Below are 16495 nucleotides of genomic sequence, written 5' to 3'. Positions count from 1 at the left end.
ATCGCAATATGGCATACATTTTGCAAATAATTTGTGATGTTTTTGCGTGAATATTTTCACAGAAGATTGAAAAGTGGCCTTGATATATCACCATGCTAACTAGATTGGATTGTTTGTTGTTTAATGCAGCACTCAGCTATATGACGGCGGTCTGTAAATAATCGAGTCTGGACCAGACAATCCAGTGATTGACATCATGAGCATCGATTTAAGCAATTACGATACAATGACATGTATCAACCAAGTGAGCAAGCCTGACCACCCAATCTCGTTAGTGGCCTCTCAAGACAAGCATAGTTACCATTTACGGCAAGCATGGGTTGCTGAAGACCTATTCTACCCCGGGATCTTCACGGGACTACTAACTAGAGGTTTTGGCGATCAACCAATCTATGTTTAAGTTTGTGATGAGTTCTAGTAATGCTTATGGTATCATGCAGTCAGACATAGCATTTATTTCAGCAGTAGGGTAAAACTTCCCCCAGTAGCTATGGTAGTTATCAGGCCACTTTATCATGGTTATTGTTGAACTTCGTAAATATTTCATTTGGAAAATTGTTTACAGAATTACATCATGAATCGATACAGGGTAGGCGTATGATGTATCACATGAAAATCCAGGATACATCCCTACTCTCTGTAGGGTGCTGGAGAAGCCTAGTGGTTAAAGTGTTCACTCGCCAAGCCAAAGATCTGGGTTCCATTCCCCTTATTTCGAAGCCCATTTCTGGTGTCCCAGAATTATTAATCAGATCGTCTTGAGTGTTTTAAGCAAATGCAGGTGATATGAGAGGTGGAATCCGATTGGTCAATAGAAGGGACATAATCGCCACTGGTGGCGCTATGATCGAGCCACAAAATTCCAGCCTAGTTGTGGAAACTGGACTTTTACAGTCAGTTAACTCCCTTGTCTCAAGAAGATGGCCAACAAGGGTACTTAGTTTTGAATGCCAGATAAATCTCTGATCTTGGTGTATTTGTTGTTGCAGACTGCTTGGACAATGGCAACAACAAGAAGGCAATCCAGGAGGCGGACAAGGTCCTCAAGAAACAGAAAGATTTCCAGTGTGCCAAGGTACATGACTAGCACAGATACTTCTGTTTGGAAAGTGGGGGTGCATTTAAGTATATTTACATTTACTTGAAAAGTATCCTTCTGAAAAAGGGATGTATGCTCTCTTCAACTTCGGTCATCCCCCACCAACCATCCCATTCTGGTTATGAAATTTTTGTTTTCTCTAGTCCACATGAACACAATAAAAGATCTGCTATGGAATTGCCATCTTTTATTTAATGGTAAAAGTTGTGATCCACGACAATATGTCAACTGCCCTTCCCTGAAATTTACCAGTTTCAGATGAGCAGACTTGTGCTATTTTTTAAGCATGCTTGAAATCTATCATCTAAGACTTGACAATTTTATTGCTTTTTCATTGTTTAAACTGAATTCACAAAGGTGTCTGATAACATGTATATTGAGCATGTTTAGCTCAGCAGTGTCATGTGACCAAGTGACCTTTTGTCATGGCCTGTCTCCTATTACAGTGGGGTTACTTAGAAATCAAAGTAACCATGGTAACGTAACAAGAAATTGTATAATTTTGACATTCATTCCTGTGGCCATGATTTAATATTCAGAAAAATGTGTATTTAATGACAAATGTTCTTAGGTTCTCAAAGCACTGGCGATGTTGCGACTGGGTCGTCATGACGACAGTTCGGCAATCCTGCAGGAAGTCCATGCTCAGCATCCCCACAATGAGGCTACACTACAGGCGATGTCGATATGCTACCGGGAAGTCCACAAGAGTAAGTGTCCTGCACTGGTATCAGGTTTAGCACCAGTATCAGCAAGTACAATCTCAGACCACTTACGGGATCAGGCGGTCAGGCTCGCTTACATGGTTGATGCATGTCATCGTATCCCAATCGCGTAAATCGATTCTCATGATGTCAGTCACTGGATTGTCTGGTCCAGACTTGATTATTCATAGACCGCCGAACCTGTGAAGTTCCAGGGTAGAATAGGTCTTCAGCAACCCATGCTTGCAGTACAAGGCGACTATTCTTGTGGTAAGAGGCGACAAACAGGATCGGGTGGTCAGACTCACTGACTTGGTTGATGCATGTCATCGGTCCCAATTGCGTGGATCGATGCACATGGTGTCGATCACTGGATTGTCTGGTCCAGACTCGATTATTTACAGACCGCTGTCATATAGCTAGAATATTGCTGAGTGCGACATTAAACAAGAAACAAACAAGTTCTTAGGTTGGTGGGGCGGTAGAGTAGCCTAGTGGTTAAAGCGTTCGCACGCCACGCTGAAGACCAGGGTTCAATTCCCGACATGGGGACAATGTGTGAAGCCCATTTCTGGTGTCCCTGGAATATTGCTAAAAACAGCGTAAAACCATACTCACTCACTCACTCACTCACTCACTCACTCACTCACTCACTCACTCACTCCTAGGTTGGTCTCAGATGGTATGTCAAATTGCAGACATTAAGCAATAATAGCAGATACAGCAGATAGTGTTGCATTAAACAAACAATAGTACAGTCATAGTCTGAGCCACCCAGTTACCTAGTGTATTCTTTCTTCATTCTATAATGATAATTACCCTGGCCTCATTTCGGAAGTGACCTCTTGTTCATTTGACGGCTATTTTTAACTTGTGTCTTTCACAGTTTTACAGTTTAGAACAAGGATTTGGTGGTTTTATACACAGGATAATTGAGGATTTTAACAAAGTCCTAACTTCTTTGATAGGCATTTAGAAGTTGGAGTACTAAGTAAGTATAAGATTTATGGATGAACAACTTCTTGATTACAATTAAGAGTGACGTTTCAGTGTAGGTTCTAACACTGTTATCAAGCAAGTTATATACAGTGTATGGTTGACAAGTATATATACAGGTAGGAGGCACCTACATCGAAACGTCGCTCTTAATTGTAATAAAGAAATTGTTCATCCATACATCTTATCCTTACTTAACAAAGTCATGTTGGAGTGACTTGTAGCTACTTGTACATATTGACCAGTGGAAAGGGGAACAGGACCTAACTAGCCCTAAGTTATAATCCTGGGTTGAATGTTGTTTTCTGGGGTAGAACATAAATACTCCATAGAGATTTCTGGGTAGAATAGGTCCCAAACAATCTATAAGAGATGACTTTATGTGTCAGATTGTAAGACTTGGTTGATTGTGTGTCATTGTTGCTCATAATATCAATCACTAGTTTGCATTGTCTAGGCTTGATGATATACATCATATAGCTGGAATATTTGTGAGTGGTGTTAAACAACACAATCCATATTGATCTCCTTGTTTGTTTGGCACAGTGGAGCTGATTGCCGACCTGTACGAGAACGCCCACAAGTCCCGGCCTGACAACGAGGAAATCCTGTCAGCGTTGTTCATGGCCCACGTGCGCCTCGGCGACTACAAGAAACAGCAACAGACGGCCATGTTGCTGCATAAGCTGCGGCCACAGAAGAACCCCTACTACTTCTGGGCTGTGATGAGCATCATCATGCAGGTGAGAGGTTAGAGGTGAAGGTCAAAGGTGAAGGTCAAGGCAGAATAATTCTCCCGTTCCTTATGTTTTGTACAAGCTGACACACTGAGTATTCTGTTTTTACCATGGTTACAATGCATGATCTGGCTGATTGTACTGTTTCTATCATAGCCTGCTATCAACCAGTGGTTTTCCTGGTCTAGTGTCTGTTAAAATAAGCTGCTGACATGCTGTGAAATGAAGACATGTATATTGCAGACAAGCATTTACACGTAGAGTAGTGTCCCCTCTCTGTGTGTGTCATCCAGTGTGATATGTACATGTGTATATTGCAGGGGTGTGATATGTACATGTGTATATTGCAGGGGTGTGATATGTACATGTGTATATTGCAAGGGTGTGATATGTACATGTGTATATTGCAAGGGTGTGATATGTACACTTGCATATTGCAGGGGTGTGATATGTACATGTGTATATTGCAGGAGTGTGATATGTACACATGTATATTGCAGGGGTGTGATATGTACATGTGTATATTGCAGGGGTGTGATATGTACACATGTATACTGCAGGGGTGTGATATGTGCATGTGTATATTGCAGGGGTGTGTGATATGTCCATGTGTTTTTTTCAGGGGTGTGATATGTACATGTGTATATTGCAGGAGTGTGATACGTACATGTGTATATTGCAGGGGTGTGATACGTACATGTGTATATTGCAGGGGTGTGATACGTACATGTGTATATTGCAGGGGTGTGATATGTACATATGTATATTGCAGGGGTGTGATATGTACATGTGTATATTGCAGGAATGTGATATATACACACATCTATTGCAGGCTCACAGTGCCACAGACAAGAAGCTAGCCACCAGCATGTACCTGCCACTGGCTGAGAGGATGACCAAGAAGTATGTCACCGAGGGCAAGGTGGAAGCTGAAGCAGGTCAGCATGTCTGCAAGAAAAAAAAATCCGATATAAATTACACATGTATTAGAAATATGAGGTATATATTTTCCTTGTCACTGCTGTGTTCCCAGTGCATAATAGACACCATTCTTTAGGAAAATTTTGTTGTTGCATTTCGTTTGTTTGCTTGTTTCTAAGGCATTATTTGCATTCCGGTCAAGTGAGGTAAACCTGTGAAGATTCAGGTTAGAATAGGTCTTCAGCAACCCATTCTTTTCATAATAACAGGATCAGGGGGGTCAGGCACGCTGCCTTGGTTGATGCATGTCAAAGTGTCCGATCGTGGATCGATGCTCATGATATAAAAAAACTTGATCGTCTGGTCCAGACTTGATTGTTTACAGACCGCTGTCATATAGCTAGAATATTGGACAACATCTAGTGAGCAAGATGCTTTTTGTAGACAGTATTTATCATTACAGGGATTTTGTGGCAATCATATTCCTACAATGTACTCCCAACTAGGGGACACCTAGGCAATGGGTTTGCGGGCCTTGTGTGGAATGTGAAAGTGCTGTTAGTGTAATCTGTTCACTTTATACAGGCCTTTGTGCCCACGTGCAGTGCATGTTAACTGGTCATAACCAACAGGAAATTGACATTGTATTTCTGTATTTGAACAATAATGATGACTTTGTGTCTCCTTCAGAAGTACTGCTGTACCTGATGATCCTGGAACAGATGGACAGATGGGAGGACGCAGCTCAGCTGCTGGAGGGGCCTCTTGGGGGTGAGTGTATGTGTGCTGGAGGGGCCTCTTGGGGGTGAGTGTATGTGTGCAGGAGGGCCTCTTGGTTGTGAGTGTATGTGCCCTGGAGGGGCCTTTTGGGTGTGAGTGGATGTGTGCTGGAGGGGCCTCTTGGGGGTGAGTGTATATGTGCTAGAGGGGCCTCTTGGGTGTGAGTGTATGTGTGCTGGAGGGGCCTTTTGGATGTGAGTGTATGTGTGTTGGAGGGGCCTTTTGGGTGTGAGTGAATGTGTGTTGGAGGCCTCTTGGGGGTGAGTGCATGTGTGCTGGAGGGGCCTTTAGTGGGTGAGTGTATGTGTGCTGGAGGGGCCTCTTTGGGGTGAGTGGATGTGTGTTGGAGGGGCCTCTTTGGGGTGAGTGTATGTGTGTTGGAAGGGCCTCTTGGGGGGCCTCATGGGGGTGAGTGTATCTGGTAACCTTTAAGTTTCATGCCAATCAAAAAACCATAATACACTGAATCTGTTTAAACCAATGTCGTGGTTGCAGGCATTTTTTCCCATCTCTCAGCATGCTCAGTGTTCAGCTTTCATTGTCTTTTTGTTATTTCAGAGAAGTTTGTGAGTGAGCTGAACTTCCGTGCCACCAAGCTGGCCGAACTGTACAGGAAGCTGGAGAAGTGGCCCAAGGCCAACGCTGAGTACCGCCAGCTGCTGGTGCAGAAGTAAGTTGATACAGCTGGAGGGGTTATCTACACCTGTTCAGAGGTCGATAGTTGGCAGAAGTCAGTTGATACAGAGGTTATCTACGCCTGTTCAGAGGTCGATAGTTGGCAGAAGTCAGTTGATACAGGGGTTATCTACACCTGTTCAGAGGTCGATAGTTGGCAGAAGTCAGTTGATACAGGGGTTATCTACACCTGTTCAGAGGTCGATAGTCGGCAGAAGTCAGTTGATACAGGGGTTATCTACACCTGTTCAGAGGTCGATAGTCGGCAGAAGTCAGTTGATACAGGGGTTATCTACACCTGTTCAGAGGTCGATAGTCGGCAGAAGTCAGTTGATACAGGGGTTATCTACACCTGTTCAGAGGTCGATAGTTGGCAGAAGTCAGTTGATACAGGGGTTATCTACGCCTGTTCAGAGGTCGATAGTTGGCAGAAGTCAGTTGATACAGGGGTTATCTACACCTGTTCAGAGGTCGATAGTTGGCAGAAGTCAGTTGATACAGGGGTTATCTACACCTGTTCAGAGGTCGATAGTCGGCAGAAGTCAGTTGATACAGGGGTTATCTACACCTGTTCAGAGGTCGATAGTTGGCAGAAGTCAGTTGATACAGGGGTTATCTACACCTGTTCAGAGGTCGATAGTCGGCAGAAGTCAGTTGATACAGGGGTTATCTACACATGTTCAGAGGTCGATAGTTGGCAGAAGTACAGCTAATGTCAGTAAAAATTCTAAAACTGGAACTAAAAATTTCCCAAATTTAAATGAATATGTGTATTTAAATGTAAACTTTTTATGTTGCAGCCCTGACCAGTGGCAGTTCTGGTCGGTTTACATCGACACAGTTTTCCACCTGGTGGACTGTCAGTGGGTGCCTGAGGAAGGTGACCAGAGGTCAGTGTAACCATGGCAACTGAAGGATTAACAGCAGTTGGGGAAGGGGTGTTGTCGTATGGTTAGGGATTTGCACAAGTATAACACAGCTGTTACCATTGATTACATGCCACATCATACAAGATATGTTAAGAGAGGTACCGTGCCTGGTGCTCGGTGTTAGAGCTGCGCGGTATTACCAGTATACAGTTATTACCAGTATACAGTTATTCCACGATTTGAAATGCTAATGAATACTTATATGCACGTTTGGAAAGTTTGCATACCGGTAAGTGACAAGTCGAGTTGAAAATATAAAATTCAGAAATTAGGAATTGATTCCTGTGACCAGCTTTCTGTATATAATGTGTCCATTATGCATCATCAACGTCCAAGAACATGGCAGACAACTACAGAGTTCTCAGAAATGTGTGTGGGAAGTTCAATGAATGGGCCCATTTTGGAAAAAAATAACACATAAAAAATATTATTTAATTATGTCTCCTGCTAGTTATATAGACCCTCTAATACAATATAAAATGTTATTGATAAATTGATTCAAGAAGCCAGCTGCAGTTTTAATAAACTCTGTGGCAGAATGACTTTCATATAAATAAATAAAGATTGACGTAGCTATGTATTTTTATTTTTATTTCGACCGACCATGTGTGGAAAGGCTGGATTATATCTGTGAAACATAAAATTACAAAAGTGTGCCCTTAAAAAAACATCTAGTTATTAAGGTTATTTTTGTTCAGGTTCATAACGAATAGCAGGTGAAAGAATGCATGTAATATGTTGTGGTTCTAGTGAGTGGGTGCGTGCGCACACTGTCTGGTCACAAACACACAGATGGACTCCAGGGGTCACATGAATTCTGGGATAGATCTGAAACAATGAAAGATTCTGTTCAAAACTGTTGAACACCATCTGACAGTGACAGTAATGGTGGTATTATTTTCAGCGCTGAGATAGACTACTCTGTTGAGAAGGCCCTGGCTTTCATCACTGAGCAGATCAAGGGATGCGAGAACGGAAGATTGTTTCGTGGCCCTTACCTGGCTCGACTTGAACTTATACGACTACTGCAGACCAGAGGCGAGGAAAGTGTCAGCATTGTAGGTCAGTGGATATGTTGTGACAGTTGCGGGGAAATTCCATGCAGAGCTTGGTGCTATCATGGGTAAATTTGATGCAAGTTCTGTGCTAGTCTAAGCAAATTCCATGCAAGTCTGTGCAATCCAAGGTAAATTCTATGCAAAGTCTATACAATCCCCGTTAAATTCCCTTTAAGTTCTGTGCGATTCCATGTCAATTCAGTGTCAATTCCATGCAAATTCTGTACAATTCTGTGTAAAATAGGTTCCAGCATACTTTGGTTGTCAAAAAGGGCCAACTTGGGTGGTTACAGTGTGTATTCCTGTGGGGACCCAGTTTAGAATAAGGCCCATTTTAGAATAAGGCCTCAGTTTAGAATAAGGCCCAGTTTAGAATAGGGCCCCTGTTTAGAATAGGTCCCCAGTTTAGAATAGGGCCCATTTTAGAATAAGGCCCCATTTTAGAATAAGGCCCATTTTAGAATAGGGCCCCTTTTTAGAATAGGGCCCCAGTTTAGAATAAGGCCCATTTTAGAATAGGGCCCCAGTTTAGTATAGGGCCCCAGTTTAGAGTAAGGCCCCAGTTCTCTATTGCTTGTTGTAAGAAGCAACTATAGTTAATTGGTCAGGCTGAGCCAGACTGCAGTGACCTTGCTGAAATATTGCTGACTTGAAGCGTAACACAAGAAACAATGCAATGTGTGACTGCATTATTTGTGTGTCATTGTCACATACAGGTTGGATATTTGATGATTCTATCAACCACGTGTATCTGTAGTCCTGATTTGATTCAAGCAAGCCTCAAAACACAGTACTTTTAGGTCCAGTGACCTTGTGTTATCTATGAAAGTGATTGGTCAGCTATTAGGATCCATATTGCAAATGGCGGTCCTTATTTTTGCATCCTCACAATGTGAAGTACGAATAAACATGATAAAGAATTTGAATGGATAAGTATTACTTAGGACATGAGGAATGCTGAGTATTTTCATATAATGGATGATGTTATTGATGCAGTAAGCCAATCTGATAAGCTTCGTATCATGATCTGATAAATATGCAAATGAGGTCATCTGGCAGGAACTACCTTTATATACTCCATCTTGCTCTACAGCTTTTGCATAATCTTCCCCCAAAGTTTATTTACATTCCCGATGTGCTTATGTTAACAAACATGGCTGCAAGTACTTGTGGCGGTTTGCTCATATATTGTATTCCTGCGCTATTTCTAAAGTTACTATCATGAATGAAAATAGGTCTTAAGATCAAGATTATAGTTGGTCTTAAGAACCCATCCTTGTTGTAACGGCGGTAGAATCTAACATTTTTAGTCCACTAGTCCTTCTAATGATAACATATAAGCAAAACCCTTAAAAATGGCAGACTTCTACTAGTCCTTATGATACCATAACTATTGGGTAGTGTGGCAAGGACTGTAGGACTAGTGCCAGTTTCTAATGCTGTGTAAGAGGCGACTTACGGGATCAGGTGGTCCATCTTGCTGACTTGGTTGGTGCATGTCATCGTATCATGTGTAGGTCGATGCTCATGAATCGATCACTTGATTGTCTGGTCCAGACTCTGTTATTAACAGACTGCCATCACATAGCTGGAATATTGCTGAGTGCAGCGTTAAACAAGGAACAAACAAATAAACAAGCTTCAAATATTTTAAGACTATCATCATGATTAAAGGGATCACCTTCATTTGTTTCCATATCGTAAAAGACCTGCATAACACAATTTTTACTCCTAACACATGATATTAATGACAGAAAACTCCACTTGTCTAATATTTGCTCCTGTTTTCCAGGCTGTCCCCTGACCCTCCTCAAGCAGTACTTCGACAAGTACAGTGACAGAAGCACCTACTTCGGGGACATGAAGCTGTTTGTTCGCATCCTCAGCGACAAGGAGAAGGAGGAGGTATGTGGGGGACTTCCCACGGTTAATAGGCACCGCAGGCCCTAATGCCCAGAGTGGTGTCTAGTTCTACAGAATGCTATTCCTTAAGCTTGCCCAGATCCCCATGTCCTGGGTTCGAATCTCAGTTACCGTATTCGACGTAATAAGCGCCCACAGCGATATTTGCTAATATATTGGCTCGTCAACAATCCCAATTAGCACCCTTTCCGATTGATCAATGTACACACGACTTATTTATTCGTGTATAATACTCACTCGTGTGTTATATGCACCCTTTATTATGGGCAATTAATTTCTGGAAAAATATATCTCTCGTATATAAACATTTCAGGCTGTCAGCACAAACCACAGAATTTATCTTTCACTCTGTTTTTTTCCACAAAATAATATTCTAATAAGAGCCCCCTATTTCTAATTTTGAGAGTGCCCTGGGCGCTTATTACGTCTAATACGGTATGTGCTGATTATTGTCAGTAGCATGCTTAGTGAGGACTATTCCTATGCTTTGTGTGATATTACTGATACACTGTTTTTGTGGCAATTATACAAGCTCTTTTCTTTGTGGGGCAGTGGGGTGGCCTAGTGGTTAAACTGAAGGCCCGGGTTCTTTTCCCACTTGGGTCCAGTGTGGGTTCCTTGATATCATATTTTCATTTCAGAGACTTAATGTTAGTCTACATAAATCTTGTATGATGGTATGTATACTGATACACTATGAAAACGCATAGTGGAATTTGGGAAATCATTTTCAGCAGACAGAAAACGAAGCAATTGGGATGTGGGAATGAGGTCTGAAGGCATGCAACTTTGCAGTAATGTTGTCCGGGGTAGAATAGGTCTTCAGCAACCTATGCATGCCGTAAAAGGTCGACTTTGCATGTCGTAAAAGGCGACTAACGGGATCGAGTGGTCAGGTTTGCTGACTTGGTTGATGCATGTCATCGATCCCAATTGCATCGATCGATACTCATAATATTAATCACTGGATTGTCTTGTCCAGACTTGATTATTTACAGACCGCTGTCATATAGCTGGAATATTGCTGAGTGTGGCGTTAAACAAACCAACCAACCAACCAAGTTTGAACCTCATTCTCGTTGTCATTCCTGGAAATAGGCTTCTAGTTACAAGAGTCTCAATCCACTGTACGTTTTCCAAGTATTTCCGTATATGTGGCCTTGTTATGTCCAGCATCCTTTACTAACTGTGTTGACCGCCTCCGTGGTCTAATGGTAGAGCGTCCGCCCGGAGAGTGGAAGGTCCGGGGTTCGATCCCCAGCCGCATCATACCAAAACACATTAAAAGATGGTACTCGTTGTTACCCTGCCTGGTGTTCGGCATTAAGGGGCTAAAACAAGGACTGGTCGGCTCGAAGTCAGTATATTGTGTCTGGGTGGGGTATTCATGTTAACCTGCGGCATGGTATCTCAGTGTGCTAGCACTATAAATCGGCATCAGTCCGGACTAGTACAAGCAGCCACACACAAAACACGTGCATGCACGTCGCTATATAAGTCCAATAATCTTGGACGCGACGTTAAACCCCATTTCACCTCACCTACTAACTGTGTTAACCACTGTCTTGCAGCTGCTGGTGTACATGACCGAGTCACTCAAACTTAACAAGCCAGGGGAACCCACCATCTATGCTCAAGATGTAAGTCACTGATTGTCTCCTGAAAATAACTAAACTAGATTAAAATTGCATTTAAATTTCAAGCATTTTCTACAAGATTATTATTTTTGCATTTATTTTCTGGAGATTTTCATCCCAATATTTATTATCCCCCGCCGCGCGAAAGCGCGAAGCGGGGGATATAGTATTCACGACCGTCCGTACGTCCGTCCGTACGTCCCACCTGTTTGTTGCCGCGATATCTCAAGAACTAAACACTGGATTGTCTTCATATTTGGAACTATGGTGTATATACAGACTCCGCAGACACCAGTCGGTTTTGGTGACCTTGACCCCATTTTCAAGGTCACAGCAGGCATATCTGCTTTTGGAGTTGGAAAACGGTGTTGCCGCAATATCTCAAGAACTAATCTCTGGAATGTCTTCATATTTGGAACTATGGTGTATATACAGACTCCGCAGACACCAGTCGGTTTTGGTGACCTTGACCCCATTTTCAAGGTCACAGCAGGCATATCTGCTTTTGGAGTTGGAAAACGGTGTTGCCGCAATATCTCAAGAACTAATCGCTGGATTGTCTTCATATTTGGAACTATGGTGTATATACAGACTCCGCAGACACCAGTCGGTTTTGGTGACCTTGACCCCATTTTCAAGGTCACAGCAGGCATATCTGCTTTTGGAGTTGGAAAACGGTGTTGCCGCAATATCTCAAGAACTAATCTCTGGAATGTCTTCATATTTGGAACTATGGTGTATATACAGACTCCGCAGACACCAGTCGGTTTTGGTGACCTTGACCCCATTTTCAAGGTCACAGCAGGCATATCTGCTTTTGGAGTTTGAAAACGGTGTTGCCGCAATATCTCAAGAACTAATCGCTGGATTGTCTTCATATTTGGTACTATGGTGTACAGGCGGGGGATATTTCGTCACTCTGTGACAAATACTTGTTCAATTTATTTTCTGGAGGATGTGAGGATGGCTGTCTCAGTGTTCATAGCAGAGTAGCCTCCCTTATCAGTGCCAGTATCTACTGGTTATGGGTGTTGTCCAAGATTGCATCAACTATGATCCTCTACATGGTTTCCAAAATTGCTTCTTTCTTCTTGAATATTTGTGAAGGAGAGTCACATCCAAGTGTTTTTTTTGGGGGGGATATATCAACTCGAGTCAACAAAAGTATCAGACTATAAGGCTTGCCAAGGAGTTTTAAACCTTTATCGACTTGAGTTGATATGTTTGGTACCAAAAGATAAAGGGCGAGATTCTTTGTATCATGTTTTTCATGCAAAGTCATTCTACCAACTTTTATAGCTTGTAAATAGTATAATAACAAGTGTTTTGAGTGTAAAAAGTAAAACTAATCTGCTTTAGATTAGTGATGTCATTTGATTGTGATGTCATGGTAAAACCAATGACATCACAATGGCCTGCAAAGCATTGTGATGCTATTTCAATGTAGCGATATCTCCATGAGATATCCCTTGATTTCACCCAAGCGATATCTCCTATGGAAACCAGTTTGGGGAGATAAATAAACTGGCTGAACGTTGCTTCAAACAACTGTCAGATAAAATAATGAGTTATTTTCCTGATGCTTTTTGTTTGCTACAGATCAAGCACATGCAGCGTCATATATCAGTATTACAACTTAGTCGTTACATAGGACAACACAGGGCGATGACCGACTCGGATAAAGTCACTCTAGCCAAAGATCTCTTAGATAGGCATAAAAAAGGACTTGAATTTGGTAAGTTGGTCATTTTGTATTTCATTCATCAGTAAGCATACAATAGTTAAGTAAAGATGTTGTTGTTTGTTTGTTGTTTAACGCCACACTCAGCAATATTCCAGCTATATGACGGCGGTCTGTAAATAATCAAGCCTGGACCAGACAATCCAGTGATTCATGTCATGAGCATCAATCCACGAAAATGAGATTGATGACATGCATCATAAATGTTTGACCGCCTGATCCTGTTAGTCGCCTCTTACGACAAGCATTGTCGCATGGGTTGCTAAAGACCTATTCTACCCCAGATCTTCACTGGTCAAGTAAAGATGTGATAGATGAGTGTGAGTCATTGTAGCTAATCGCGGGTCTTGATGCTCATGCTATCAATCACTGCCCTGGATATATAGGATATGTTTGATGTGATGTTGCGGTTTGAGGCATTAAACAACGATTCCACTCAGTTTGTGACATTTCTGTCTGGTGGTATTTTTGTTTTTTGTTTATATTTCTGTTTGCAGTTATACAAAGGTCAGGGCATTATGATACACTGATTTTCTCTCGCTGTTTCAGGTACGGAACTCCTCCCAACAGATTTACAATACAGCGACAACTATCTCATTCTGGCAGCTCACCTCCTCCTGGATGCATGGAGGCAGTCAGGTGGGTGGATAGGTGCTGTCTGTAATTACTGTCTGGAGGCAGGTGCTGTGTAGGTGCTGTCTGTAGACAGATGCTCTCTCTATGTAGGCGCTGTCTGCAAACAGGTGCTGTCTGTCTTTAGGCAGGTTCTGTCTGTCTTTAGGCAGGTGCTGTCTGTATGTAGGTGCTGTCTGTAGGCAAGTGCTGTCTGCAGGCACGCGCTGTCTGTAGGCAGGTGCTCTGTATGTAGATGCTGTCTGCAGGCAGGTGCTCTCTGTATGTAGGTGCTGTCTGCAGGCAGGTGCTCTCTGTATGTAGGTGCTGTCTGTAGGCAGGTGCTCTCTGTATGTAGATGCTGTCTGCAGGCAGGTGCTCTCTGTATGTAGATGCTGTCTGTAGGCAGGTGCTCTCTGTATGTAGATGCTGTCTGTAGGCAGGTGCTCTCTGTATGTAGATGCTGTCTGTAGGCAGGTGCTCTCTGTATGTAGATGCTGTCTGTAGGCAGGTGCTCTCTGTATGTAGATGCTGTCTGTAGGCAGGTGCTGTCTGTAGGAAGGTGCTTTGTGTAGATGCTCTCTGTAGACAGGTGTTCTCTGTAGGTGTTCTCTGTACGAAGGTGTTCTCTGTAGCCTGCTGTCTGTAGGAAGGTGCTTTGTGTAGGTGCTGTATGTAGACAGGTGTTCTCTGTACGTGCTGTATGTAGACAGGTGTTCTCTGTACGTGCTGTATGTAGACAGGTGTTCTCTGTAGCCTACTGTCTGTAGACAGGTGTTCTCTGTACGTGCTGTATGTAGACAGGTGTTCTCTGTAGCCTACTGTCTGTAGACAGGTGTTCTCTGTAGCCTACTGTCTGTAGACAGGTGTTCTCTGTAGCCTATTGTCTGTAGACAGGTGTTCTCTGTAGGTGCTGTATGTAGACAGTTGCTTTCTGTAGGCAGGTGGAAAACGACATAATTGACATGAGATGGAAATATCTATTGCAGCGATAATTCTAGGTTGGGGCCTTGTACTTTAAGCCCCTAAATTTGAAAAAAGGCCCACATTTTCAAATACATTGGGGCATTTTTAAATTGTGCTATATGGGCAAGTGTGGGTGTACCTCTGGAATATGTGATATTTTCACATAAAGGGCCCATGTCAGAAACTTCCTTGAGTGAGCCCTGCTCTTGTTGTGATTATTAGGCAGCTGGAGGCATTTGAAGACAGAATAGTACCTATTGCATGCAGGTGCCGACATGAGAAGATTGCTGGTTACACAATGTGTCTGATTTTGTGTAGTCATGTATTGATAAATGCTCATGCTGTCGACCACTAGGTTGCCTGGCCCATACAGATACACACATGCACCAGTATATGCTGACTGGGTGGAATATTGCTCAGTGTGACGTTAAACAACAAACAAAATTTATTTCATATCAGTCAGTTGAGGTGAAATAGCTGGACTTTTATTTTATTTTATTCTAATTGTACACCATGATCTGTGCAGGTAAACAGCACTACGTGTGGCAGGTGGTGACGCAGCTCGAGCTCGGCATGAGGAAGTCCCCTTCCAACTTCCAGATCAAACTCCTCCTCGTCAGACTCTACTGCATTATGGGTAAGACTGGAAGAGACATCAGTGAGAAGTCAGAGAAGAGTCCATCTTCTCATCCAAGTGCAGTTCGCCCCGATTATGTTTCTAGGTTTGTCAGCACGATACCTGTGCTCGTGGGTTTCACCGAAGTGGTAAACATCTGAGACCTGCTTCACTTCGGGCTTTCCTCCCACATTAAGCTGACAAGCTGCGATATAACTGTAATACTGTTAAAAGCGGCGTTAAACCCAAGTCACTCACTCAAATCCAAGCGTTCCTTGTTGTGGTGCAGTACATAATGCCCTAGTTTCATAAATGAGATTGTAGTTCATGGCCACTAAAAAACTGAAGGTGATGTCACAGAAATCATCTGTTTCCGTCGGGCCTGGGGGTGGGTAGATGGATGACCAAGTTGTGTCCCTTTGTTGTCACAGGATCTGCACTATGTGTAGGTTTGAATAAAACAGTATTCATTCAGTGTCTGTATTGAGTTTCGGGGGAAATTAGACCAAGATGTTTACAGCCACTGACAAGTTGGCTCCTGGCTCCTGATTGTCTACCCGTGAAGATCCGGGGTAGAATAGGTCTTCAGCAACCCATGCTTGCCGTAAAAGGCGACTATGCTTGTCATAAGAGGCGACTAACGGGATCGTATGGTCAGGCTAGCTGACTTGGTTAATGCTCATGATGTCAAACACTGGATTGTCTGGTCCGGGCTTGTTTTTTGTTTTTTGTTTTTTTGTTTTTTTACAGACCGCCGTCATATAGCTGGAATATTGCTGACTTGGACGTTAAACAACAATAAATGAACGAATGAATCTAATTGTAATTAAGAAGTTGTTACACATATATCTTATCCTTACTCACTGACAAGGCGGTGTGTTTACAGGAGCCTTTGGCCCGTGTCCAGCTCTCTATGATGGTATGGAGATCAAACACATAATGAACGACACTCTTGGGTAGGTCCGGTACTCACGCTAATGAGATGCTCAACAAATATAGCCTGTCTGTGTGTGCTAAATATTGAAAAAGTTCCGCAACTTTAATATAATGTGTAATTCATGATTAAATCATGTGTGAATCATTTCTAAATCATATGTGAAT

At 42.6% G+C, this 16495-nt stretch overlaps 1 protein-coding gene across 1 annotated transcript in view; it reads left to right on the top strand.

The window, feature by feature from the left end:
- Nucleotides 1-16495, top strand: part of LOC139456518 (N-alpha-acetyltransferase 25, NatB auxiliary subunit-like) — a 38349-nt gene that overhangs the window by 5673 nt on the left and 16181 nt on the right. The window contains exons 2-15 of the mRNA XM_071238273.1: nt 990-1075; nt 1671-1809; nt 3346-3542; nt 4369-4474; nt 5148-5228; nt 5796-5907; nt 6713-6802; nt 7746-7903; nt 9692-9804; nt 11394-11462; nt 13059-13194; nt 13750-13839; nt 15305-15415; nt 16281-16350. Coding sequence (XP_071094374.1) covers nt 990-1075; nt 1671-1809; nt 3346-3542; nt 4369-4474; nt 5148-5228; nt 5796-5907; nt 6713-6802; nt 7746-7903; nt 9692-9804; nt 11394-11462; nt 13059-13194; nt 13750-13839; nt 15305-15415; nt 16281-16350 — 1558 coding nt within the window. The remainder of the gene's footprint in view (nt 1-989; nt 1076-1670; nt 1810-3345; nt 3543-4368; nt 4475-5147; nt 5229-5795; nt 5908-6712; nt 6803-7745; nt 7904-9691; nt 9805-11393; nt 11463-13058; nt 13195-13749; nt 13840-15304; nt 15416-16280; nt 16351-16495) is intronic.

The sequence above is a fragment of the Haliotis cracherodii genome, unplaced genomic scaffold, assembly GCF_022045235.1.
Source record: "Haliotis cracherodii isolate W230 unplaced genomic scaffold, xgHalCrac1.p SCAF_11, whole genome shotgun sequence".
In the NCBI taxonomy this organism is placed as follows: domain Eukaryota; kingdom Metazoa; phylum Mollusca; class Gastropoda; order Lepetellida; family Haliotidae; genus Haliotis; species Haliotis cracherodii.
The sequence above is the reverse complement of the archived record's forward strand: the minus strand, read 5'-3'. Positions and strand labels throughout refer to the sequence as shown.